Source organism: Hoplias malabaricus, chromosome 6, assembly GCF_029633855.1.
Source record: "Hoplias malabaricus isolate fHopMal1 chromosome 6, fHopMal1.hap1, whole genome shotgun sequence".
Lineage (NCBI taxonomy): Eukaryota > Metazoa > Chordata > Actinopteri > Characiformes > Erythrinidae > Hoplias > Hoplias malabaricus.
The window spans coordinates 47,921,250-47,947,747 of NC_089805.1; the positions used below are offsets into that span (position 1 = coordinate 47,921,250).

The 26,498-nt window shown below is 42.5% G+C and overlaps 1 protein-coding gene across 1 annotated transcript; it reads left to right on the top strand.

The window, feature by feature from the left end:
• The first annotated feature begins 1,101 nt into the window (after positions 1–1,101).
• Positions 1,102–25,335, top strand: LOC136699116 (uncharacterized). Its single transcript, XM_066673577.1, has 11 exons — positions 1,102–1,123; positions 1,718–2,074; positions 2,850–2,939; positions 5,339–5,504; positions 8,283–8,456; positions 8,587–8,760; positions 16,803–16,976; positions 17,536–17,709; positions 19,228–19,389; positions 22,573–22,619; positions 24,249–25,335. Exons 1-11 carry the CDS (start codon positions 1,102–1,104, stop codon positions 24,785–24,787), a joined length of 2,079 nt encoding a protein of 692 aa, XP_066529674.1. The 3' UTR covers positions 24,788–25,335.
• Positions 25,336–26,498: the final 1,163 nt, after the last annotated feature.

The window sequence follows — 26,498 nt, forward strand, 5'->3', positions numbered from 1 at the left end:
ATAGATAATATATTAAATATATAATTATTATATAGACTATATTTCTATTATATTTTTAATATTTTACATGATATTACTGCTCCGTGTGCTCCGGTTTCCTCCCACAGTCCAAAAACACACGTTGGTAGGTGGATTGGCGACTCAAAAGTGTCCATAGGTGTGTGTGTGTGTGTTGCCCTGTGAAGGACTGGCGCCCCCTCCAGGGTGTATTCCCGCCTTGCGCCAAATGATTCCAGGTAGACTCTGGATCCACCGCGACCCTGAACTGGATAAGGGTCACAGACAATGAATGAATGAATGAATGAATGATTATACTGAATTTCACATAAGTGAAGCTGCTTATTAGCTGTATGCTAATGTTACCGATCTTGGTTTCTTTTTCTTACAGTGGAAAAAATCATTGTGAACAACTTGCAGCAGTTCACCAACACATCTTTACTGATTTTAATTACTTTTTACTGAAGTTCGTTCATACAGATATATTATCGTTTCATATTAACAATAAAGCTAGTTTTGGAAAGCCTTGATGGCTAACGTTGTGTTAAAACATCTGGAAGCATTAAAAAAAGTGGCTCGCCGTCTTTATTTGATGAGACTTTTTCGTTCTTAAGCACTTCATATCGTGAAGGGCGATTATAAACAATTAAATTAACAAAAATCCGACTGTTACTCACCTGAAGTGTCAGAGAACCGAGAGGGCTGCAGCAGTTGGTGGAGAGACCGTTGAGTGTGGCTCCGATCCGCGCAGTGACTCCGGGCCAGGCGCGGCCGCAAATCAGTGAACACGTCCGAGATTAGAATCACAAATAGAACCCGGACTGGATCAGGGTTCGATCCGCTAACTGTAGCTGACTGTTATGCGGATCTGCCGGAGGAAAAACGGATCTGGATTGGAGTCACCTGCTATGTGGGAACGCTCGATTTGCCAAATATAATACGGGAATCGCCCCGAGCCGCAGGTGCAAAAGCGCTGGTTGCCGAGTTTAACCCATATTCGGCCCAAACCCGGATGGTGGATGAAGACTCTCAGATGATTCTGCCGTGGATCAGAGCTCAGGCTGTGACTCTTCACGCTGTCTTTGCCTCAAAGGGCGTTCCACGATGGTAGTCCATAAAAATGAATGTAATTTGTTTTTCCGTTTCTATTCCGGCTTCCAACAACACAGATGTATTGTGTCATTATTTCATGGATCTTACTTATTTAACTCTGTTAGTTTTTTCTGCCTCCATTATGCATGCAGCTGCCAGTGACGTCCACTCCAAAATGGTCTTTAACTCCGTCCTTTTCATTGTGACTAATATGACTTGTGCACTATGTACAGTTCTGTGACACAGCAATTTCTCTTGGCATCAGTAAATTATCTTAAATCTACATAACATTAAATAGTAATAATTTTAACTTATTTTTTTTACCTAAATTATTTGATATTGGTTGTTAAATGAATCCAAACACAGTGAGAGTGAACTGTTGTTGAGAATGAGTTCCAGGTGCAGTGTGGATCATAGCAGGGTGATTTATTTCTCCTGAATCATTAATGTTTAATAATGTGTGTGTGAAAAAATAGTTTAGTTCTGCTTTAGCTCTGCTCAGTGAAGAGTGAGAGGGTGTTACAGTGAGGAGGGGCAGGAGAAACAGCACTGTGGAAGGGAAACGCTGCAGGAAACAGAAGAAGAGAAACACGGGTTTTTTTGTTCATTGCTTTATTTTCTTTTCCAGGGCTTTTTACGGTAGTTGGGGCAGATACTGCTCTTGTTGCTGAAGCTGGTGAAGATCTGGTTCTGCCCTGTTCTCTTGAACCCAGAGACAGTGCTGAGGACATGAGAGTGAAGTGGTCCAGAGTGGGCCTGGCTCAGTCTGACACTCTAGTTCATCTGTATGAAGGTTTAAACGATAGGAATGAACAGCAGATGGAGTCGTACAGAGGGAGAACAGCTCTGTTTAAAGAAGAACTGAGGAATGGAAACACATCACTGAAACTCTCCTCAGTGCGAGTGTCTGATGAGGGAGTTTACCAGTGTTTTGTTCAGTTGGGTTTGTGGTATGTGGACACATCTGTTCTAGTTGAAGTCAAAGGTAAGAGCCTCACAGTTTATTAAATTATCAGATGTTTATTTTTAAACACTGTATTCCTCATTGGTCATAATTCCTATAACCCACTGTGATCTGAGAAAGTAGAACTCAGAGCTGTGTCCAGTGTTTAGTGAACAGCACAGTAATAGATTATTTACTGAATTTAAAATATGATAAAAAAACAATGAGGTAAATTTTGGTAAAATGTTTAAATTCAGCTAATTCTCGTTAATTATTGGTAAAGAAAATGCAGTTCATTCAAATGAAAGAAAAAAAAAACACTCCACAAACTCCACGACATGTATTAGTGTGTGTGTGTCTGAGAGAGAGACGTTCCTGTACACTGTGGAGCTCTCTGTGAGTGTGTAGAGCTGTGAGGGTCTGTCAGTAATTCCCTGTGTTTGATGTGGATACGTTTTATTCTCGTTTTCATCATTTCTGAATCTTGAGTTCTGGATCAGATCACAGCTGGATGTAGTTAGTGGAGCTCAGAGTCTGAATTGAACTGTGTGGATCAATCAGACGAGGCTATTTCTATCATATCTGCTTTATATGCTTGTTTCTAGCTCTTAATTGTGTGATAATTCATGATGAAAATAAACCACACTTTCAGCAGAAGGACACCACTTTTATACTCTCTTCATCAAACGCTTATATTTTTATAACAATCGTATTTCTCATCTAACAAACTATAATCCAATTTCAACTCTGATTTACTACTTATGTCCACAGCAGGCTACTGTTTTTATTGTTGTTTCTGTTTCTGTGTGTGTTTCAGGAAGAGGTTTTCATTCCTGGAAGATTGTGTTCATCTGTATTTCACTTTCTGTCGTTACATTAGCTGCAGTTACAGTGTGGCTCTTCAAACGTAATGCAGTCTCATACTTCATTAATTACATTTAAATGTTTTTAAATAATGGGCGACACGGTGGTGCAGCAGGTAGTGTCGCAGTCACACAGCTCCAGGGACCTGGAGGTTGTGGGTTTGATTCCCGCTCCGGGTGACTGTCTGTGAGGAGTTGGTGTGTTCACCCTGTGTCTGCGTGGGTTTCCTCCGGGTGACTGTCTGTGAGGAGTGTGGTGTGTTCTCCGTGTGTCTGCGTGGGTTTCCTCCGGGTGACTGTCTGTGAGGAGTGTGGTGTGTTCTCCCTGTGTCTGCGTGGGTTTCCTCCGGGTGAATGTCTGTGAGGAGTGTGGTGTGTTCTCCCTGTGTCTGCGTGGGTTTCCTCCAGGTGACTGTCTGTGAGGAGTGTGGTGTGTTCTCCCGGTGTCTGCGTGGGTTTCCTCCGGGTGACTGTCTGTGAGGAGTGTGGTGTGTTCTCCCTGTGTCTGCGTGGGTTTCCTCCGGATGCTCCGGTTTCCTCCCACAGTCCAAAAACACGTTGGTATGTTGATTGGCGACTCAAAAGTATCCGTAGGTGTGAGTGAATGTGTGTGTGTCTGTGTTGCCCTGTGAAGGACTGGCGCCCCCTCCAGGGTGTATTCCCGCCTTGCGCCCAATGATTCCAGGTGGGCTCTGGACCCACCGCGACCCTGAACTGGATAAGGGTTACAGATAATGAATGAATGAATGTTTTTAAATGATTATTTTTTATTATTATTGATGTTCCCACCATTCACAGCAGTGTTACTGTTTACATGAAGCTGTTTCTACCTTCTGTTTCATGACTGTGTTCTACCTGTTGGTCTCTTCACTGAATCAGATCTATCTGTTTCTGTTTATAATGCTGTGTTGCTGAAGCAGCTGCAGTGAAAAGTCTATTACTGTATTTGCTAGTACAGACCACGCCTGTAAAGGCTGAGACAGGTAGGTGAAATGATTTTGGGAAGGATTTCAGGGCGGATTTGGAATGTGTATGAAGCCAAACCCCAAGATTACAATCATGCTCGTCATTAAGTGCTACAGAAAGGTCAGGTTGAGAGGTAGTTTGGTCAAGGGTTTGGTTGCTGTCCCAGATTGTGAGTAGGTGAGGGAAAACGGGGGTTAGTGAGTCCACGAATGAACTACATTTAATAAACTGGTGCATGACTGTGCACTGTGTGAGACGGAAGATGAATAGCATTAGGTTGAGTACATTGAATGTCCTTTAATGATTATGATAATGACAGAAGTATTAGAGTGGAGAAGGATGGTGCGACTGGTAATTCGAGTCCTCAAAGTGCTGCAGCGACAAAGGGGAAAGTCGTCCAAAACTACAGAGAGGCAGCATTAAATAACTGAGATGTACTTAGTTGGCAGGTATGTCATGATAGTGCCATTCCAGTGGCATAGAGGGAAACTAAAAGAGGAAGTGAGAATGGAAGGGTGATCTAGAGGGATGACAGGTGAGGCAAAAGAAGAATCTCCAAATGGGGAACTGATGGTCAGCACCACAGGAACAGTGAGACAGAGAGAAGGCAGCTCATCACATGGGAACGAACCCTGAAGAGACAGAATCTGAATGGTGCTGAGGAGCTCAAGCTTGGTGGAAGAGGTAGAAAGTTGACTCAGGTATGGTAGACATGCCGGGCAGGGGGCAGGTCCATCGCCTGAAGAAAGAGTACAAGCTGCAAATTAGGGGCTGGGAGCAGACACACACACACACACACACACACACACACACACAAACTGATCAGACAGTAATTAAAGGTCCTGATGTCCTACACCCTGTGTCTGCACTTTAATGGAGTACATTCAGAAAATACATCCTGTAAAGGACATATCTAAAAAAAGAGATTGATTTTACACACTGCAAAATTTTACTGTCACAGGCCTTGTGAAACACACACACACACACACACACACACACTGAGCACTGAGTTTTACTGAGAAATGCTAATGTGCTAAATTGCTGCTCAGAATATTTGTGAAGGGAGCGCTGATTTTGAGACAGAATAAATATAATTTGTTGCCAGAGAAAAAGTGGGGATTAACATGATAGGGCAGGTATTGGGTGGAGATTTTCCAAATATTGCAGAATAAACCGGTAAAGCAGGACTTTTCAGATCAGAAAAAAGATCAGAAAAGTCTGAGAAACTAACACCATGTAAATATAGAATTTACTAAAACAAACTTTCATTCAGTTCATCACATATGAAGCATGGAGGAAAACAAAGCTCCACCTATTGTTTATTTTAATTGGTTATTTTCTGAGTAATTACCTTTACTGTGCCTCAGAGGCAGCGCTGCCTTCAGAACTGTTTTCTTCCTTTCAGAGAGAGTAGTTTATTCAGAAAGTTACAGTCACTGACAGCAGTGTCTCTCCCTTTCTCTCTCTCTAACTCCAGACAGATGCTCTAAAAAGCAGCTCTCTCCTGCAGAGTGCTCAGTCATAGCCTACTTCCGTCTCCATTCAGAGAAAGTGAGGAAGGAGCTGAACCTGAAGAAATACAACACATCAGAAGAGGGTTATCAGAGACTCATCCCAGCGATCTCTAACTGCAGAACAGCTCCGTGAGTGTCACCTACACGTCATTCACTAATGGAGACACAGGCCAGTGAAAGAATAGTACACTCTATAAACACACTACATCCACTGTGAACAGGTTACAGAGCTCTCTGTTCTCTCCCCTTCACACAGTGTGATTTTATTGACTCCATGAAGGAACTGCTTAATTTTTCAGGACTGCATCGGGGAACAACACAGCAGTGTTCAATACAAGAGAAACAGTCTTTACCACTCTGACTTCTGTAAAAACATCAAACGTTCCCCTTCTGGAGAGGACAGTGTTCCTTTTCAGCTCCTCACCTTTCCCCCAAAAACACACTGCTGATGAAGATGACCACTAGAACACAGTCGTGTCCTAATGGTTAGAGAAGTGGGTTTGGGACTGGAATGTTGCAGATATGATCCCTGTGACAGACAGGAATTTGAGGAGGACGGTCAGCTCTCTCTCCCCCCTCAACATCCATAAGGGCTGATATGCCCTTAAGTAAGACACGTAACCCCAACTCCTCTCTGGGCTCTAGGGCTGGCTGCTCGCGGCTCCAGGTGTGTGTTTACTGCCATGGAGGAAGTATTTGTAGTATGTTGTACAATGACAACAAAATCACATTTATCAGGTTATAGCTGCTTTAGTGTCTCCTGCTTCACCTGCGTCCACTGTGCTCTCCATGAAGGTCAGAGGTCACTCCTGTTCAACTGAAACTGAATTTCATAATTTGTCATTGTACAGCAGACCTCTGCATTTAACACGGGTGATGATTAGGGGCAGTGAACACACACACACACACACAAACACACACTGCAGGCAGGCACCCATGGCGTCTGGGGAGGAGTTGGGTGTTAGGTGCCTTACACAAGGACACCTCAGCCCTGGATTTTGAAGGAGGAGACATTACTGTCCTTTCACTCCCCCTGCCCCCAATTTCCTGATAGCTGAGGGGATCAAACCAGCAACCTTCCAGTGTCAAATCCGGAAGCTGTAGGCCACACCAAAAGAGACAATGCAGACCTGTTGGTGATGAACCTCTCTGAACAAACACAAGACTAAGAGAACAATTAGAACTAAACAAGAACAAAGGCAGGGAATAAATAACAGCTGAAGATGAGAACTTCAGGATAATATTTAAAGTTACAGCAGCTGGAGATCAGCCGAGAAGTGGACGCTTATCTGTGTGTACTCCACACACTCTGAGGAGGATGGATCCAGTGGCTGAGGATGCTTCAACTTTCACAGCTGGGGAATTAGTTACATCAGACTTTAGTCGGGTTCTTCTCCCAAAATACGTTCCTCACTGCATATAAAACAAGTCTTTTAGAAGGGTTGCAAATGGAGGGAAGAAAGCACCTGCTGATAATGTCCAAAACACTAGGGACAGCAGTGAAACGGTCCACAGGTGTGAGTGTGTGAGAGTGACTGGGTGATGGACTGGTACCCTCGCTGTCTCAAGGGTGTGATCCTTGCACCCTGTCATTCTTGGTAAACTCAGGACCCACTGTGACCCTGAATTATATTTAGTGTTTGTGTACACGCATTGGCATAGGAACCGCAGGGGATAGGGGGAAGTGTCCCCTGCAAAATTGGATACAGCTGCATTTGCACCCCCACCCCCAAATAAATATAACCACTGAGAGAAAAAATATGCTTTATTTTCGTAAACGCTTATTTTTAAAATATGCCACAGAGATAAACATGTTTTGTCGGTGAGTCGCACACAGGGTGTGTCTTCTTTCAGCCTTCATTAAGGCGTCTGTTCAGATGTAAAGTTGCTTCAATCATCAGCTTCACTGGCTGCTGCTTCACCATCAGAGTCTGGTTTATAAAGGTAGTGTTGACCAGCTCTGGGCTTGAGGTCAGTGACGAGAGCACAACAGAGAACAGACGGATAATTACAGTTATGAGAGCGGCTTGTATTTAAATGTTAGGGAAACAGAGGAGGATCTGAGAGTTAGTAAACGTTAATATCAGCTGTGTTCAGGTCGTGAGAAAGAATTCTAAACATGCAGCAGGTTAACGTTAGTCTCTGGCAGTGTCCCAAACTGCACACTGCTGCCCTGAATAGTATATATATATATATATATATATATATATATATATATATATATATATATACACCACCCTGGTGTATATATATGGGACACATATATATGTGTTTGGGACACAGCCTCACTCTCTAACGTTAATGTTAATCAAATGCTGTTCCACGTCATTTTAAATGCAGCACTTTACTGCCTCATCTCATCTACAGCTAATATTTTGGGTATTGGGTGGGCTATGACTCAGCAAATACACCCCAAATATCAAACTCACTCCTATGCCCTTGTGTACACGTATTCCAGGCCCTGATTCAGAAATGGTCTGATTATTGAATAAGATACGGCGAAATGTACACAGCTATTCACATAGGACCCTTCTCAGCAAGTCATTTTTGTTTTGCCCGTTTCTAAATGTTCATGTATGGTTAGTAAAACCATAACACTAAAGCCATGTCCGTTATTGTATAACAGTGTTCTCCTTTTCCAGGATTAGTTTTGAAATATAAACAATAAAAAGAAGAGTCAAAACAAGAACCCAGAGGAATCTAATGTTTCTGCGTTGTACACAATGCAGCTGAGAAGATTTGTTCTGTTCACATCTGTCTGTGGGTTTACAGTATGTGAAAACAGCTGTAAGGAGTGGTACCCAGAGAAAGAATGAGAGAATTCTGAGAATAAACTGAACCTGAATCAGTAATTCTGTGTCCTGTCTGTGTCAGTTTTAATCACAGTGTTTGCTCTGTCTCTTGTAGATTTGCAGGCTGTAATCTCTCTGAACAGTCCATCACTACTTTAACTGCAGCTCTACAATCAGAAAACTGCTCTCTGAGAGAACTGGACCTCAGTCACAATTACCTGAGGGATTCAGGAGTGGAGAAGGTCTCTGAAGGAGTGAAGAGTCCACACTGTAAACTGGAGACTCTCAGGTCAGTGCTAAAATTTATTTTATGGTGTTTATAGCAGCATTACAGAAATATGATGCTCTTGTATATAATAATTAAGCCTGTCACCAATGAGGGGTTTGTAAGATCTGTTGAATTTCATTTCCGTTTGCAGTCTTGCTGTGTGTAAACTTGGCTATCAGTCCTGTGTAACACTGAGGTCAGTTTTAGAATCAGAAAACTGCTCTCTGAGAGAAATGGACCTCAGTAAAAATGACCTGAGGGATGCAGGAGTGGAGAAGATCTCTGAAGGACTGAAAAGTTCACACTGTAAACTGGAGAAACTCAGGTAAATACTCTGTGAATGTATTATTGAGTGCAAAGACATACAATTCATCTACATAAATCCTATATGATCTCTATAAAATGAGTAAATCCAGTTTGAATGAACTGAAACCAACTTTGTTTTTGAAGAGTGACTTTGTCTCACTGTAAATAATGTCTCACTCTAAAATAGCAAAGAGAATGAGATTTGCATTTTCTGAAGGTAATACAGTGATTGCAAAGAGCTGAAATGGATTTTAAAAAAAGTAAGAATATATATATATATATATATATAGTGTAATATTGTCACTGTGCAAAGAAATACATATAACTCAGTAACCTCATGGGAGAAGGAAGAAAAAACCTTAACTTTCAATGGAAGTCAGTGTAAAAAGATTTTGGATCATTCCTCTTCGTCCATTCATCATGAAATTTTTACACAGTGTGAAGGACAGTTGTTGTGTTCAAATGATGTAGAATCAGAATCAGAATCAGAATCTCTTTATTTCGCCAGGTATGTTAGACATACTAGGAATTTGTCTTGGTGACAGCAACACATGTATGACATGTAACACGTACACAGACTGTTAACAAAAACTCTAAAAGAGGTACAATAAACAATAAATAGACTAAAAAAATACAGTTAAGTACTAGAAAAAAAAGAGCGTTAAGACATAAATTAGACAACATAAAATATAAATCTATACTGTACAGATATGAGTATGAATATAAATGTTTCCAGATATTCCTAAAGTAGGTTATATTATATATTGTTGTAGAAGTTACAGAAATAGAACTTCTGTACAGCTGTGCAAAATAGCATAGTGCAAGTGAGTAAAGTGTCCTGTTCAGTGCAGTTATGTCCAGTCGGTTTAGTTCAGTGGTTTGGAGACTCAGAGGTGTTCACTGTGGTTGAGGAGAGCTACAGCTCTGGGAAAGAAGCTGTTAGCATGTCGTGTTGTGCTGCTTTTGATGATCCTTAGTCTTCTACCAGAAGGGAGAGTCTGGAAGAGGTGATGTCCAGGATGTGAGGGGTCAAGCATAATTTTGCGAGCGCGTTTCCTCACCCTGCTGGTGTGGATCTCCTGAAGCGTTGGCAGGTTACATCCAATGATCTTCTCTGCTGATCTGATGATGCGCTGGAGCCTGGCTCTTTCTTGTGAGGTAGAGGAACCAAACCAGGTGGTTATGGATGAGGTGATGATGGACTCGATGATCGCTGTGTAGAACTGGATCATCAGGGTCTGTGGCAGGTCAAATTTCTTGAGCTGTCTCAAGAAGAACATTCTCTGCTGAGCTTTCTTGGTGATGGAGACGGTGTTCCTCTCCCACTTCAGGTCCTTGGATATGGTGGTGCCCAGGAACTTGAGTGAATCTACAGTGGAAACTGCGGTGCCCTTGATGTAGAGGGGGGATACAGGGGGTGCGTTGCGTCGGAAATCCACCACCATCTCTACAGTCTTGTCTGTGTTCAACAGCAAGTGGTTGTCACTGCACCAGGACACCAGCTGACCAACCTCCTTTCTGTAAGCAGACTCATCACTATTGGCTATGAGACCCACCAGAGTGGAATCATCTGCAAACTTCAGGAGCTTTACAGCTGGTTCCTTGGAGACACAGTCGTTGGTGTAAAGGCTGAAGAGAAGGGGTGAAAGAACACACCCTTGTGGAACTCCAGTACTGAGTGTTCGAAGGTCTGAGGTGTGTTTCCCAAGCCGCACATACTGTCTTCTGTCTGTGAGGAAGTTTGCAATCCACTGACACATGGAGTCCGGCACTGACAGCTGGGACAGTTTGCTTTGAAGTAGCTGCGGCACAACGGTGTTGAAAGCCGAGCTAAAGTCAACAAACAGAACCCGAGCGTAGGTTCCAGAGCTGTCTAGATGCTGAAGGATGAAGTGGAGAGTTAGGTTGACCACATCATCAACAGATCTGTTTGCTCTGTATGCAAACTGCAGGGGGTCCAGCAGGGGGTCTGTAATGGTCTTTAGGTGGGCTAAGACCAGGCGTTCAAAGACCTTCATGACCACAGATGTCAGGGCGACAGGTCTGTAATCATTAAATCCAGTGATGGTGGATTTCTTGGGGACTGGAATGATGGTGGAGGTCTTGAAGCAGGCTGGAACACAACGGAGCTCCAGTGATCTGTTGAAGATCCTGGTGAAGACTGGTGCTAGTTGGTCACAGCAGTGTTTTAGGATGGATGGAGAAACTGAATCAGGTCCCGGGGCTTTCTTCACCTTCTGTCTGCTGAAGAGTCTGTGGACGTCCTGCAGGCTGATGGTGAGACAAGCTGGGGGTGGAGGTGTGAGAGCCAGTGTGGGGGAGGAGGGGGGTTGATGATGGGGTGAGAGAGTCTGCTGATTGTCTATTGTTTGAAATCTGCAGAAGAACTCATTCAGGTCGTTGGTGAGCTGACGGTCGTTCAGGTGGAGGGGGGTATTTCTCACCTTGTAGCCAGTGAGAAGCTGAAGACTGTTCCAGGCTGACGATGGGTCGTTAGCTGTGATGTGGTTATTCAGCTGCTCTGAGAACTTTCTTTTCGCTGCTTTAACCCCTTTCTCCAATCTGTACTTGGCTTTTTTGTAGACAGCTCTGTCTCCACTCCTGAATGCGGCCTCCTTCTCTCGCCTAAGCTGTTTCAGTTCTATAGAAAACCAGGGTTTGCTGTTACTGTGTTTAACACGTGTTCTAGTTGAGATACAGCTGTCTTCACAGAAGCTTATATATGACGTCACAGCGTCTGTGTATTCGTCCAGTCCGTCTGTCGCCTCCTCAAACACAGCCCAGTTTGTGGATTCGAAGCAGCCCTGCAGCTTCTCTATGTCTCCACTGGTCCACCTCTTCACTGTTGTAATGGCCGGCTTGTTGGTTTTGAGTTTCTGCCGGTACGTGGGAATGAGGTGAACGAGGCTGTGATCGGAGAGCCCGAGAGCGGCGCGCGCAACAGCGCGATAGGCATTCTTGATGCTTGTGTAGCATTTGTCTAGTGTGTTGCCTTCACGTGTAGCGCACGCGATATGTTGCCTGTATTTGGGCATCTCCTTCGTGAGGTTAGCGCTGTTAAAGTCCCCCAGAATGATCAGCAGCGAGTCTGGATGACCTCTCTCTAGTTCCATTATCTGTTCGGCCAGTTGTCTCTGCGCGTCGCTGGTGCACGCGCTCGGCCTAATGTACACGCCGGCCAGAATGAAGGAGCTAAATTCTCTGGGAGAGTAAAACGGCCGACAGTTAATGAAGAGAGACTCCAGATGAGGAGAGCATGATGTTAACAATACTGTAATGTCTCTACACCAGCGCTCGTTGATGTAGAAGCAGATTCCTCCTCCCCTACTCTTCCCGCTACGTTCCACGTCTCTGTCCGCTCTCAGTAGCTGGAAGCCCGGTACGTCCAGTGCACTGTCCGGGATAAGCTCGTTCAGCCAGGTCTCCGTGAAGCAGAGGGCAGAAGCAGAGGAGAAGTCCTTGTTGGTCCGGTGGAGCAGGAGTAGTTCCTCAGTTTTGTTGCTGAGAGATCGGAGGTTGGAGAGGAATAATGATGGTAGAGGTGTGCGAGGCCCGCGCCGCCTGAGACGCACGAGCGCGCGTCTGCCCCTTCGTCTGCGCCTCCAGCGTCTCCTTGCGAGGCCGAGCAGCGTCAGCGCGGCCGTTGTAAAGATTTCCACACACTCTGAAGGTTTTTGAATGAATTCCGGCTTAAAATCAGGAGAAATGTTGTCCCTGGCGGTTAATAACTGTTCTCTGTTCCAGCTGACCAAGTTTGAGGTACAATAGACAACATTAATTAACAAAAACAAACATAACACGGAGGAGCTCGTCACCGTGGCTGCCATCCTCGGCGCCATCTTGAACCAGAAATACTGGTCAATAAGGGAGACATGATTTTCTTTGGACAACGACAATATATTTAACAGTTGCTAGGTTGCTTTTAATTGCTGTTGGTTGCACCAATGTTCCTCGCGAAGTGGTTGTTATGGTAATTAAGTTAGTTGCTAAGATGTTTCTAGGCCATTGCTATGGCATTCCAGGTGGTTGCTCAGGTATTGCTCTGCTGATTTTAGGCACTACTTCTTCCATTTTACCCTAAATATATGCATAATTGCATTTTTTTTTAATTTTCAAAGAACTGAAATGAATATAAGCATAAAGTTCATTCATTCATTATCAGTAACCCTTATCCAGTTCAGGGTTGCAGTGGGTCCAGAGCCTACCTGGAATCATTGGGCGCAGGGCGGGAAAACACCCTGGAGGGGGCGCCAGTCCTTCACAGGGCAACACAGACACACACACACATTCACTCACACCTACGGACACTTTTGAGTCGCCAATCCACCTACCTACGTGTGTTTTTGGACTGTGGGAGGAAACCGGAGCACCCGGAGGAAACCCACACAGACACAGGGAGAACACACCACACTCCTCACAGACAGTCACCCGGAGGAAACCCACGCGGACACGGGGAGAACACACCACACTCCTCACAGACAGTCACCCGGAGGAAACCCACGCGGACACGGGGAGAACACACCACACTCCTCACAGACAGTCACCCGGAGGAAACCCACGCAGACACAGGGAGAACACACCACACTCCTCACAGACAGTCACCCGGAGCGGGAATCGAATCCACAACCTCCAGGGCCCTGGAGCTGTGTGACTGCAACACCTACCTGCTGCGCCACCGTGCCACCCACTATAAGCATAAAGTAAAAAAGAAAAATATCAAGTGTAATATTGTCCAAAGTAAAACATGTGTGTGTTAGTTTGTTTTTCATGTGCAAAACAGTAAATTTATAGGAGAAAAAAAAAATTTATGGAAGTCAATGTAAAAAGATTTAATTTCAAGTAATTCTGGAGCATTTCTCTTAGTCCATATCATGACAGTGACACAATGTGAAGGACAGCTGCTGTGTTCAACTGATGTAGTAAACTAAATATCCATAAAAATGGAGACACGTTCTCACTGGGCAGCATATATTTTACAGTTGGTTGCTTGGTTGCTTCTAACTCCTGCTGTTGGTTGCAGTGATGTTCCTCATTTGTTGGAGAGTTGTTTCTAGGTGTTTGTTATGGTAACCAAGTTGGTTGGTAAGATGTTTCTGGGCCATTGCTGTGGTATTCCAGGTGGTTGCTAACGTGTCGCTATGCTGATTTTAGGCAATGTTTGTTCCATTTTACTTTAAATGGTGCAACATAATACAATTATATTTTTCATTTTCATATTTTCATTTACAACTTTTTTAGTCACAAAGCAGATTTACAGAATTCCTGATCCAAACCACAAGTGAGTGCTGCCGAGGCGGCACTGGCAGGAGGAACTCTACAGAGGACCCAAGACCTATGTTCCTCTAGACATCAGAGAAAAACAAATAAAGAGCTGTGTAGGAAGTAGCAAGGCCCTGGAGTGAGATTTGCATGGACTTTGCTGGAGTCCCTGGATACCAGGGATGTCATGGCTGATATTCATTTGTAATATTGCATTGACCTGAGGAACAGTGCCTCTGGATTGGAAACAGGGAAGGTGGACATCATTTTTATAAAAAGTTGAATATAGAATATATGCCAATTACTGAGACATCACACTTAGCCTGTGTGAGAAAGTCTATACCGTGGAATTGGAAAGGAGTATCAGTCTTTGAGTTAAATCTCTGTTGAACTGTGCACCAGCTCTTTACCCCCTCAAAGATAACTGAGGCGTATGGGAGTTTGCTACTCCACTACACATGTATTTGGTGGATCTGGAGAAGACATATGACCACGTGCCTTGAGATATATTGTTCAGGTATAAGTCAGGGATATATAAGTCAGGGAAACAAAACCATAGCCTGTTTAAAAAAAACAGGTGTTTCATAATTGCAGAAATCGCTCAAACTATACTCTGCAACTATGTAGACAAAACAGAGAACTTAAAGGAACACTATGTAATATTTTTACCTTAAAATTACAGCGTCAAAACCATTGTGATGCTTCACTGACCTGCAACAGGGAGAATAGGACCTCTGTTATTGGTAGTCTGGGCTCAGCACTGCAGAAACTGCACTATGTCATTTTTGGAGGAGGGTAGGAAACCACCCCTTCCCTCCCCCTCCCTACCAATTTCATTACAGTGCTATAAAAGTTAATTGCACTAGGGGGAGCCCCAAAAAATCCTCAAATCTTACCTAGTGTTCCTAAATGAGTAAAAAACTGTTATACACAAGTGTCCTATGCCATTGTGAAAGTTTATACTTGTGTGTTGGCATCTGTCATGCTGCAATTACACCGCCAAACCAATAGGACTGAATCTTTTTAACCCTATGTCATACAGAATGTAGTGGTGTAGTGGTATTAGTTTTACAAATCTTTTAAGTGCACTATTTAGGGGGTGTAGTGTAGAGGAGTTAATATTTGTGGACATCTTGATTTGAGCAACTTGAACCATGTTCGTCCGACTGCAGACCAATCACAGTCGTTGTGGTCTGCTTAGACATGATGATTTACATTTCAGGAGAGGTGCACATCAGGCTACGCTGCCTATGGCATAGGTTCAACACAAGCTTAAATTGGGCTTAATACTCAGGAGACAGTGACCTCTGTTGGTTTGGAGGGCAGCATTTTGACTGTATGTAATAGTTGATATAACATCATTCACTGTATTTAATCTTTGGCCATTTCTGCTGTGTTCAGTGTCAGACTAATTACTGATATTCTAATAAAAGACTGTGGAACCAAGATTGAGACTAGAGTCTTTTCACCTACAATGTGTTAAGCATGAGTCTTATTACTGAAATGATAATAGGACAGACATTAGAACCATAATACGTCATGGTACTTTTACTTTCAATACTTAAGTACATTTGAAGGTAAATACTTTTGTACTTTTACTCAAGTGAAGTTCTACAACGTGGGCTTTTACTTTTACTGGAGTAATATTTTACCTTGAGTATCTGTACTTTTACTCAGGGACATGGGTTGGGTACTTTGTCCACCACTGGTATCTCAAGGTCTCATTCATGAGTGACGAGAAGAAGGATTGTTTGGACTGTCATTTCTCCTTCATGTTGAGAGGGCACAGTTGAGGTGGTTAGGGCAGCTGATCTGGATGCTTCTCACTGGAGATATAACAGTCATGGTCAACTGTGAGGAGGACCCAGGGTTGACCAGAGCTTGTTAGAGGGATTATATCCCTGGATGACCTGGGAATACCTGGTGTTATGTTCTGCCTTGTCCATTTTGTAACATTTCTCTGTGGCCTGTGGTGGTCTTGCATTATGTTTGTAATGGTGCTTCTTGTTGTTAGTGTATAGTCTTGTCTCACTAGGTTTTATTTTTGACGCGCCACTTCTTTCTAGTCATGTGTTTTTGTCTCTTTGTCAATGGTATCAAATAAAACAAACATGCATTTACATCCTGCCTTCTTGCCTGCTCCTTAATCACACCTGGAGATACCCCAGGAGGAGCTAGAGGAATTTGCATGGGCCAACGATGCTGCATTTCTTTACTCACCTTGTTGCCAACCTGACCCTGAAATAAAGCTTCCAAAGGAATGTCTATGGTTTGGCAGCTTGCAGGGATCACGGTTTGGTTTCTTGATCAATAATTTAATCACTGCTGATTAAAATGCTTTTGATATGTAGCCAAGGCTGAAGGATGAGTTTACAATCATAGATAGAGGTTCAGTTATTTCTGGTAACATTTCCTTGTAGGAATAGGGTCTAATCTCATGTCAATAATGAGAAAGAAATTACTTTAACTAAAGGTGTCAGGCTTTTGTGCTGTAGTTACACTGTATTCAGAATCAGCTCTGGCTGCATAAAGCTGTGGATTACTTTTGGTTCATTGTATGGTCAGAATTTGCTGTCTAAAAGCTTCAGTTTTATTATTGAAAAAATCACAAAATCAATACTACAAATAAAAAGAGTTCAAATATTTGAGGTAGTATGAATTAATTATTTTACAGTTTTATTAAATTTTGTTTACATGTGATTACACACAAGATCAATTCGGTTTGATACATATCATACAATGTTCATTACTGTATGGTCCAAATGATTTGATTCTGACATTCTCTCCCATATGGTTTTTCAGGTTAGTCATCTGTAACCTCTCAGTGAAGTCATGTGAATATCTCCTGTCAGCTCTACAATCACAACACTGTGTCCTGAGAGAACTGGACCTCACTCACAATGGCCTGGAGGATTCAGGAGTGGAGAAGCTCTGTGATGCACTGAAGAGTTCACAATGTAAACTGGAGATCCTCAGGTCAGCTTTGTATGAATTCATTTAGTTATTAAAACAGTAAGCTGTGAACATACTGTAAGTTTCTGTAAATTTCTCCAAGACAACGGTGTGATTTTAGCTGCATTACAGACAAAGGTTTTAGGGCATTCACTCATACAACCACAATTTATTTAATTTATGAAAAACCACTGTATTACATTATATTGAATGAATAAGAACAAAAATACCTAAATTATTACAATTATTCAATTTTCTAGGGTAAATTTTTGTGAAAGAACAAACTGAAATTGACCCCTGAGAGTCCCAGGCTTATTCTAATGTAAAAACCAGTGAGTCCTGGACAAAATGAGGCTAATTCTGTGCATTTGTTCTGAAGGATTAATTGTAAATGCCTTAGTAATTGCACAGATTCTGAACACTGTGGAGATTATTAGTTTGAAACTCAGAATTTTATGAAACTCTGACACTGAAACTCTTTATACAGGGATTACCCTGAATCCATCCCTCCTTCACTACATTTAACAGACTCAACATCTTACTTCACTAAGAATAATCCTATAAAATATTTCCTCTGTTTCAGACTGGCTTTGTGTGATTTGGGGGACAATTCTTGTGAAAGTCTGGGCTCAGTTCTACAATCAGAAAACTGCTCTCTGAGAGAACTAGACCTCAGTACAAATGACCTGCAGGATTCAGGAGTGGAGAAGATCTCTGAAGGATTGAAGAGTCCACACTGTAAACTGAAGATCCTCAGGTAAATATTAATTCAAATTAAGTCTATTTTTTATAACAGACTTTAGCCTTAGACATTTACCAGATTTAATAATAATTCCAGCAATCCTGCAGTAACTCTTATTATTATAATGACAAAAGCATGTTTTAATCTGAGACCAATTTATATTTAAGAGTTTATTTTATTAGGATCTAAATTTAATTTCTTTTTGTGCGTGAAGTTTTGTTTTGTGCAAAGGGATCTTAATTTTAACAAAAGGAAATTTAAATTTTTAAAATATGATTAATGTAATGTAGGGGCGGCACGGTGGCGCAGCAGGTAGTGTCACAGTCACACAGCTCCAGGGACCTGGAGGTTGTGGGTTTGATTCCCACTCCGGGTGACTGCCTGTAAGGAGTTGGTGTGTTCTCCCTGTGTCTGTGTGGGTTTCCTCTCGGTGACTGTCTGTGAGGAGTGTGGTGTGTTCTCCCTGTGTGGGTTTCCTCCGGGTGACTGTCTGTGAGGAGTGTGGTGTGTTCTCCCTGTGTCTGTGTGGGTTTCCTCTTGGTGACTGTCTGTGAGGAGTGTGGTGTGTTCTCCCTGTGTGGGTTTCCTCCGGGTGACTGTCTGTGAGGAGTGTGGTGTGTTCTCTCTGTGTCTGCGTGGGTTTCCTCCGGGTGACTGTCTGTGAGGAGTGTGGTGTGTTCTCCCTGTGTCTGCGTGGGTTTCCTCCGGGTGACTGTCTGTGAGGAGTGTGGTGTGTTCTCTCTGTGTCCTTGTGGGTTTCCTCCGGGTGACTGTCTGTGAGGAATTGGTGTGTTCTCCCTGTGTCTGCGTGGGTTTCCTCTGGGTGACTGTCTGTGAGGAGTGTGGTGTGTTCTCCCTGTGTCTGTGTGGGTTTCCTCCGGGTGACTGTCTGTGAGGAGTTGGTGTGTTCTCCCTGTGTCTGCGTGGGTTTCCTCCGGGTGACTGTCTGTGAGGAGTATGGTGTGTTCTCCCTGTGTCTGCGTGGGTTTCCTCCGGGTGACTGTCTGTGAGGAGTGTGGTGTGTTCTCCCTGTGTCTGCGTGGGTCTCCGGTTTCCTCCCACAGTCCAAAAAAAACCCCACACGTTGGTAGGTGGATTGGCGACTCAAAAGTGTCCGTAGGTGTGAATGTGTGTGTGTGTGTCTGTGTTGCCCTGTGAAGGACTGGCGCCCCCTCCAGGGTGTATTCTCGCCTTGCGCCCAATGATTCCAGGTAGGCTTTGGACCCACCGCGACCCTGAACTGGATAAGCGCTTACAGATAATGAATGAATTAATAATGTAATGTAACTGTGTTATTACTAATCAGAGGTCATTCTTGCTAAAGGACCTATATGTTAAATGTGAATCGGATTATTTTACATGCTAGATTGAGTGGGGTGAAGTTGTTACATCATTTTTAATATTTAAGTGTTTGAGTAAGTTTCAACAAAATTAATGTTTAGAGTTTCTTTTGTAAGATGACTTACCTGTAGCTGTGTTTTGTGAATCATATCTCACTACATCCTTCTCTATATTTTTCCATCATTTCCACAGATTATCGGGTTGTTTAATAACAGAAAAGGGCTGTTCTTCTCTGGCGTCAGCTCTGAAATCAAACCCCTCCCACCTGAGAGAACTGGATCTGACCTACAATCACCCTGAAGAGTCTGGAGAGAAACTGCTCTCTGATCCACTCTGCAGTCTACAGACACTCAGGTATGGAGAGAGACAGAGAAAAATATTATTACATTTTTATACAAACATTTTAAACATTAGATCAAGTGAAGTATTGACAGATTAAAGTGGGCATAGTCTTCTCCGTTTCCTTTTAATTTTAATGAGCCACACACAGCTCACACACACTGCTCTCACAGGCATTACATTACACACTGTGTGATGCAGCTGCCTTCATTGAGACACACAGAAGCTCTGTATTAAATGTGTTCTCTTCCTTCTCTGCTCAGGTTTACTGCTTTTGTCAGTCCTCTCATTTCTCCACTCTTATTTTGGCTCTGTTTTCTCAAGTCTCCACTCTGCTCTGGTCTGTTTTACACTGTTTAACACCCCTCCAGCCTGAACATTTCCAAATCACTAGTTTCACCTCTTCCAACAAAAAAGTACCCAGAATGCATTTAGTTCTCTGAGCTTGTTTGTATTTACAGCAAAAAAATAAACAGAATTAACATGAAAAGAAACCCCACCCCTCCAAGAACACCCAGGATTTCAGAGAGGCAAACCAGGGGTTAAATACACAGCACATAGCAGCAATGAACAAAATGAGTTTGGGTCTAAATTGAAAAGCTTAAAGTGTCCAGATCAGAAAGGTGTTTTCAGCCCGATCTAAAGCTTCCTTTTGGTTTAGACATAAACCCAAGGCTGAGATTTCCACCTCTGATAAAGAACTGTCTCTGACTACAATTCAGTCTCCAAAAACATGGGGACACTGTGCGAACTGTGAACAAATAGAGAATGGAATGATGTGAAAATCATTTAAACCAATTACTGAGACAAAACAAATGCCCTCACACTGTTATAAAAGCAGCTCTTTTTTATTTTATTTCTGTTTATTTCTACCACTAGGGTCTTCTTCAGGTAAACACCCAAGTGATGGAAAATTAACTTTTTGGCAGAGACCAGCCTGTTACATCACAGTTTATCTGCTCATCAACACTGACAGAATGAGCCACAAATTACAATAATAATTTAAAATAATAAAATTATAATTGATACACTCACATAAAATAGGTACAGTGTTGGTCACTAAAGGTACAAACTGTTTAAATGTACCTTTAAAGTGTTTAAAAGTCCAGTTTTATTCCTTAAAGGTACATTACATTCTCTTCTCCAGAAGGAGAGATACATGTTTTTAATCTTTCATTATAGAACTGAATACACTTTTTTTTATTTTGTGGTTTTTTGCAGCCACTGGTCTGAAGAATAATCCTCAAAACCATAGACAGGGCGCATATATTTTCTGCAGTTTTATGTCTTTCAGCAGTTCATGCAGCACTCCAGTCAACACATGGTACAAAACTCTTGGTTTTCCACACTGTAGAGTTTCCAATCACTACACATACATACATACATACATACATACATACATACACACACACACACACACGCACACACACACACTTACTTACTTACAAACAGAAGACAAGTGAAGGACGTACGACACCAGCAGCTCACTGAGACACACATGAGACAATGGGACACTGACTGAAGACAATAACCTGATTTGGAGGTAGGACACTGGATGTACAGGGCAGAGTAGACAATAGTGCAAGATAATCGTATAACAACTAAGTAAAGTGAACAGGTTCATACCGGTTCTATTGAAAAAGTCACAGTTAGGTCTGATGAGGAGCTTAAGTGACAGTACCAATATAAACAGACCTGGTGTCAACAGTAGTGCAGATACTGTGTGAATTACATAAAAATCTTGTGTTTTTTCTATTTATTTTACAACTTACCAACAGCTTGAGAACAGAGCAGTCATCAACCTTCATCTGGACTGGAATGTTCTGTCAGATAAGACACTTATAAAGAATGGTTAATACACAATGACTGTGTGAGGAATGAAACACCTCTTGATAGGGTTTGAACTCATACCGTGTTTTTGATAAACGTCTAGTGGCCAGGATCCAGTCGTGCTGCGAAAGACAAAAACATTCAGCTCTTTTGAATCATAACGGAGGACACTCCAGACAGACAGCACAGAGCTGGGACTGAACATCAGGACGACACACACATCACCATTCCCTGACGCTACAGACCTGAAAGTGGTCATTTTCTGTCTCCAGAAACACTAGGGTTAGCTGTGTCCAGATAATAAATCAGGACCTGTGAGGTACAGAACTTGTGATGAAATGTCTGTCAATATTTACTTTTGTTTCACAAATTCAAGCCGTCAACTTTTAGAATTATTTCAATAAATGTTTACCTCGAAGTGTATCACCAGCAGAAAAAAAGAATGATTTAAAATGTGTGTTCACAGAAGCCTTCATTCCTCTGTTTACAGAATAGTTACTCATCTGTACGAGGAAAAATATCATTTAAAAATTAATAAGAAAAAAGAATGGACTCTGAAAATAATGAGAAGATGAACATAAGTGGACGATGAACCAGGTCTAAAAACAGCAGATGACTGTTCAATCACAAAAAACGTGTGCCACACCACACACTGTAAAGATATTTATCTACGACACTACTCCTATATATTTATATATTATATGACATTTGTGCATCGAGTAAAAACACAGACAACGACACAACAACGAGTTTTTAAACTGAATTACAAACTAATTATATTTATTTACCGACACAAGAGTGATGTACTTCTTCAGTTAACTTCAGCTTCCATTTGAAATGTTCGTCTCATGGGGGAATGTGAGGTGTATTCGAGTTTAGGAGCTGAGTGAATGATTTTGGAACACTACCTCAAAATAATGCACTACACAGAGAATAGAGCACAGTTTTAGACACAGAATTAATAGTGAACCCGGGCGTAGAGTCTGACGGAAGGAGGGGGCGGAGTTAGATGTGGGCGGGGTTGGATGTCCAACACCGCCTTCCTACAGGCTGCACCTACACAACTACCCTCCACACACACCCAGCCTGGAGGTCTCTATTTCACACCCAGGATCATTTTAATGTGTTCCTCTACTTTTCTGAACCGCTCCAGCGTCTCCTCTAAAAGCTCTTTGAGAATAAAGGGGACATTAGAACAACCTTCTTCCTCCGTCTGGACAAAGACCAGCACAAACTCATCAGGACACAGATCTGTTTATTATTTATTACTTCTCTATCATCACACTCTGTCCTCTGTGTGTGTGTGTGTGTGTGTGTGTGTGTGTGTGTGTGTGTGTGTGTGTGTGTGTGTGTGTGTGTGTGTTTCAGGACGGAGAATTCAGGACAGAAGTGGATCAAACCCAGTGTGAGAAAATGTAAGTCTCTCTCTCTCACTCACACACACAAACACTGAGTTGGTCTCTCCCCTCTCTGTCTGTCTCTCTTTCTGTCTATCTGTCTCTCCTCAATCAATCCATATTAACAGTCGCTAGCAGAAGCATTAGCGGGCCGTTAACTGGAGATTCTTAGCAACTGCTAAAAGCTGGATTAGCATGCAGCTAGCTGGATGCTAGTAGCTGCTAATATTGACTAAGGTTACTGCACCAGAGTCTCAGTTTACTATAATGCCCTGTGTCCATAGACCCCTGGATCTGCCGCCTTTATCAATGGGAGAGCATTAACTACCAAAAGCTAAACTAAACGAATGAGTTTTTAGCCTAGATTTGAAGACTACGATTGTGTCTGAGTCTCGAACATTTTCCGAAATACTAACCTCATTCAATATTATCAGTTGCTAGCAGCATTGTTAATATGCAGTATACTAGTTCCCTCGTTCGATATTAACTGCCACTAGCAGCAGGATGAGCATGCAGCAAGCTGGAAACTAGATCCCTCGTTTGATATTAGCAGTTGCTAGCTACAGGATTAGCATACAACTAACAATGAAACTAGTCCCCTTGTTTGATTTTAGCAGTTGTTAGTAGCATTGTTAGCATGACGCTACCTGGATACCAGATCCCTCGTTTGATTTTAGCAGTCGCTAGCAGCATTGTTAGCATGCAGCAAGCTGGATAGTTTCCTTGGTTGATATTAGCAATTGCTAGCTATAGGATTAGCATACAACTAGCTATGAAACTAGATCCCTCGTTTGATATTAGCAGTCGTTAGCTGCATTGTTAGCATGCAGCAAGCTTGATAGTTCCCTTGGTTGATATTAGCAGTTATTAGGTATATGTTTAGCATACAACTAGCTAGGAAACTTGCTTGATTTGCTTGATTTTAGCAGTTGTTAGTAGCATTGTTAGCATGCAGCAAGCTGGATAGTTTACTTGGTTGATATTAGCAGTTTCTAGCTGTAGGATTAGCATGCAACTAGCTATGAAACTAGTCCCCTTGTTTGATATTAGCAGTCGCTAGCCGCATTGTTAGCATGCAGCAAGCTGGATAGTTTCCTTGGTTGATATTAGCAGTTGCTAGCTGTAGGATTAGCATGCAACTAGCTATGAAACGTGTCCCCTTGTTTGATATTAGCAGTCGCTAGCCGCATTGTTAGCACGGCACTACCTGGATACTAAATCCCTCGTTTGATATTAGCAGCCGCTAGCAGCAGGATTAGCATGTAGCTATCTATAAATTAGTTCCCTTGGTCAATATTAGCAGTTGCTAGCAGCATTGATAGCATGCAGTTAGCACATAGTCATGGAAACAGGTCTGTGTCAGTTTCTAGCTCTCTCTCTGTATCTAGTGTTTATTGTGTGTGTGATTGTGTGTTCTCTAATGTGTGTGTGATTGTGTGTTCTCTAATGTGTGTGTGATGGTGTGTTCTCTAATGTGTGTTTATTGTGTGTGTAGATGTGTGTGTGTGTGTGTGTGTGTGTGATGGTGTGTTCTCTAATGTGTGTGTAGATGTGTGTGTGATGGTGTGTTCTCTAATGTGTGTTTATTGTGTGTGTGTGTGTGTGTGAGATGGGGTGTTCTCTAATGTGTGTTTATTGTGTGTGTAGATGTGTGTGATGTCACTCTGGATCCAAACACAGCACACACTCGTGTCTGTCTGTCGGAGGGAAACAGGAACGTGGAGTGTGTGGAGGAGAGTCAGTCGTATCCAGTTCGTCCGGAGAGGTTTGATCATTGGTGGCAGGTTCTGAGTGTGGAGAGTTTGACTGGACGCTGTTACTGGGAGGTGGAGTGGAGCGGGAAGGTTGCTATCTCAGTGTCGTACGGAGGAATCCAGAGGAAAGGAACTGGAGACGAGAGTCGGTTTGGAAACAATAAAAACTCCTGGAGTCTGGACTGTGAAGGGAACAGTTTCTATCTCCTCCACAATAATCAGTTCACTAAGATCCCTGCCCCTCCCTCTCCCTCTAACAGAGTGGGGGTGTATCTGGACTGGGAGGGGGGCACTCTGTCCTTCTACACCATCCCCCCCAACACACACACACTCACACACTTACACACACTCACCACCACATTCACTGAGCCCCTCTACGCTGGGTTTGCGTTTTGGGAACAGTCATCATTGCGAGTGTGTGATGTGGAGTAAACACTAAACTGTTTTCTTCTCTATTTTCTCTCACTGTTTTCTTTCTCTTTCAGTATTTTCTCTTTGATCTCATCTTTCTTTCTCACATTTTGTCTCGTTTATCTCTCCATCTCTGTTCCATTTGCCTCTCACTTTGTTCACTCACTCTCTCTATTCTTTTTTCTATCACACTTTCTCCCTCTGTATTCTCTCGTTTATCCCTCTGACATTTTCTTTCCCTCCTTTTTCTCTCTCTTTTTTCTTACTCTCTGCCCTCTCTCCATCTTTATTCTCTGCTTTAACTGTCTGACCAATTTCTTTCCCTCCTCTTCCTCTGCCTTTTTTTCTTTCCGTCTCTATTCTGTTTTAACTCACTGTTTTCTCCCTCTGCCTTTCTGTCTTTCTTCTTCCTTTCTCACTTTCTTTAGTTTCTCTTCTTTCTGTTTTTTATTCTCACCTCTTTCTGTCTCTGTTCTCTTTTATTCCCATCACTTTTTCTCCTCTTTTTCCTCATCTCTCTCTCTTTCATTCAGAATTACACATGTATTGTCAGAATATTAAAACAAATATTTTTAAAAAATTTAATTGATTTAAAATGGTGATACAATTAAATAAAACAATGAAGAAGAGAACGTTTGTTGTTAAATGTCTGTTGAGATTAAAAAAAATCATTAAAAATGGAAATGTTGATTGTAAAAATCTATCTGTGAAAAGAGAGAATATATTTAACACATTAGAGAGAGAGAGAGAGAGAGAGAGAGAGAGAGAGAGATTTGACCCTTTTTTTGGACACCAGAGGGCATCTGAACTCCAAAGCTGGGTTCAGCTGGTTCTACAGGTTGGAATCCATCTTTGAGACAGACCCCAATGTTGCCAAAGACCAGAACATAGCCCTTCAGAATCCAATAGCTGTGTGTGTGTGTGTGTGTGTGTGTGTGTGTGTGTGTGTGAACGAACTCTTCCACCTATCTCTTAGTGACAGAAGAAGCAACACCTTTATTGAGCCCTTTGGGAAATTGCTTCAAGTGAACACACAAACACACACTACTCAGTAATTCTTCTCACACAGTAGGGGCAGTGAACAGACACACAGCAGAGGGCTGTGACCCCCTCGGCGTTTGGGAGCAGTTTAGAGGTTAGGGGCCTTGCTCAAGGGCACTTCAGCCGTGAATAAATTATTCTTTGCTGCTCCCGGGAATTGAACCAATGACCCTCCGGCCTCAAGCTCTCTTCTCTAACCTCAGGACTACCACTGACCCCCAGTCCAGAGTTATTTGAGGTTATTGTCCAGTCCCTAGTTTTAGAGGTTAATAAATACTTCATTGTGTTAAATCAAGAGTGATGTAGATTTAACAAATATTTAACAAAACTTAAGATCGGGAGAACGTCTGGAAACACATGTTGTTCTTCAATCAAAAAAAACTACTTTTTTTTTTTTTGCTGGTGGTGAGTTGGATCTGATGACGGGGAAAACTACAGGAAAGGCCTGGTAAACCCAAACGTATAGTAAGTATGTGCTGGAAAAAGCTGGCAGAGGACTCTGTCCAGAAAGATTTCAACTCTCACCTCCGAGAGACCTTCTCTCTTCATATAGCTGTGCTGTAGATCAGTCTGAACACACTGTTTATAACTGATTATAACTGTTACAGTTCAGAAGCGGAGTCTGTATTTACTCTTACAGACGATAGAGGGCGCTGTACTGTAGATCAGTCTGGGCCTGAACACACTGTTT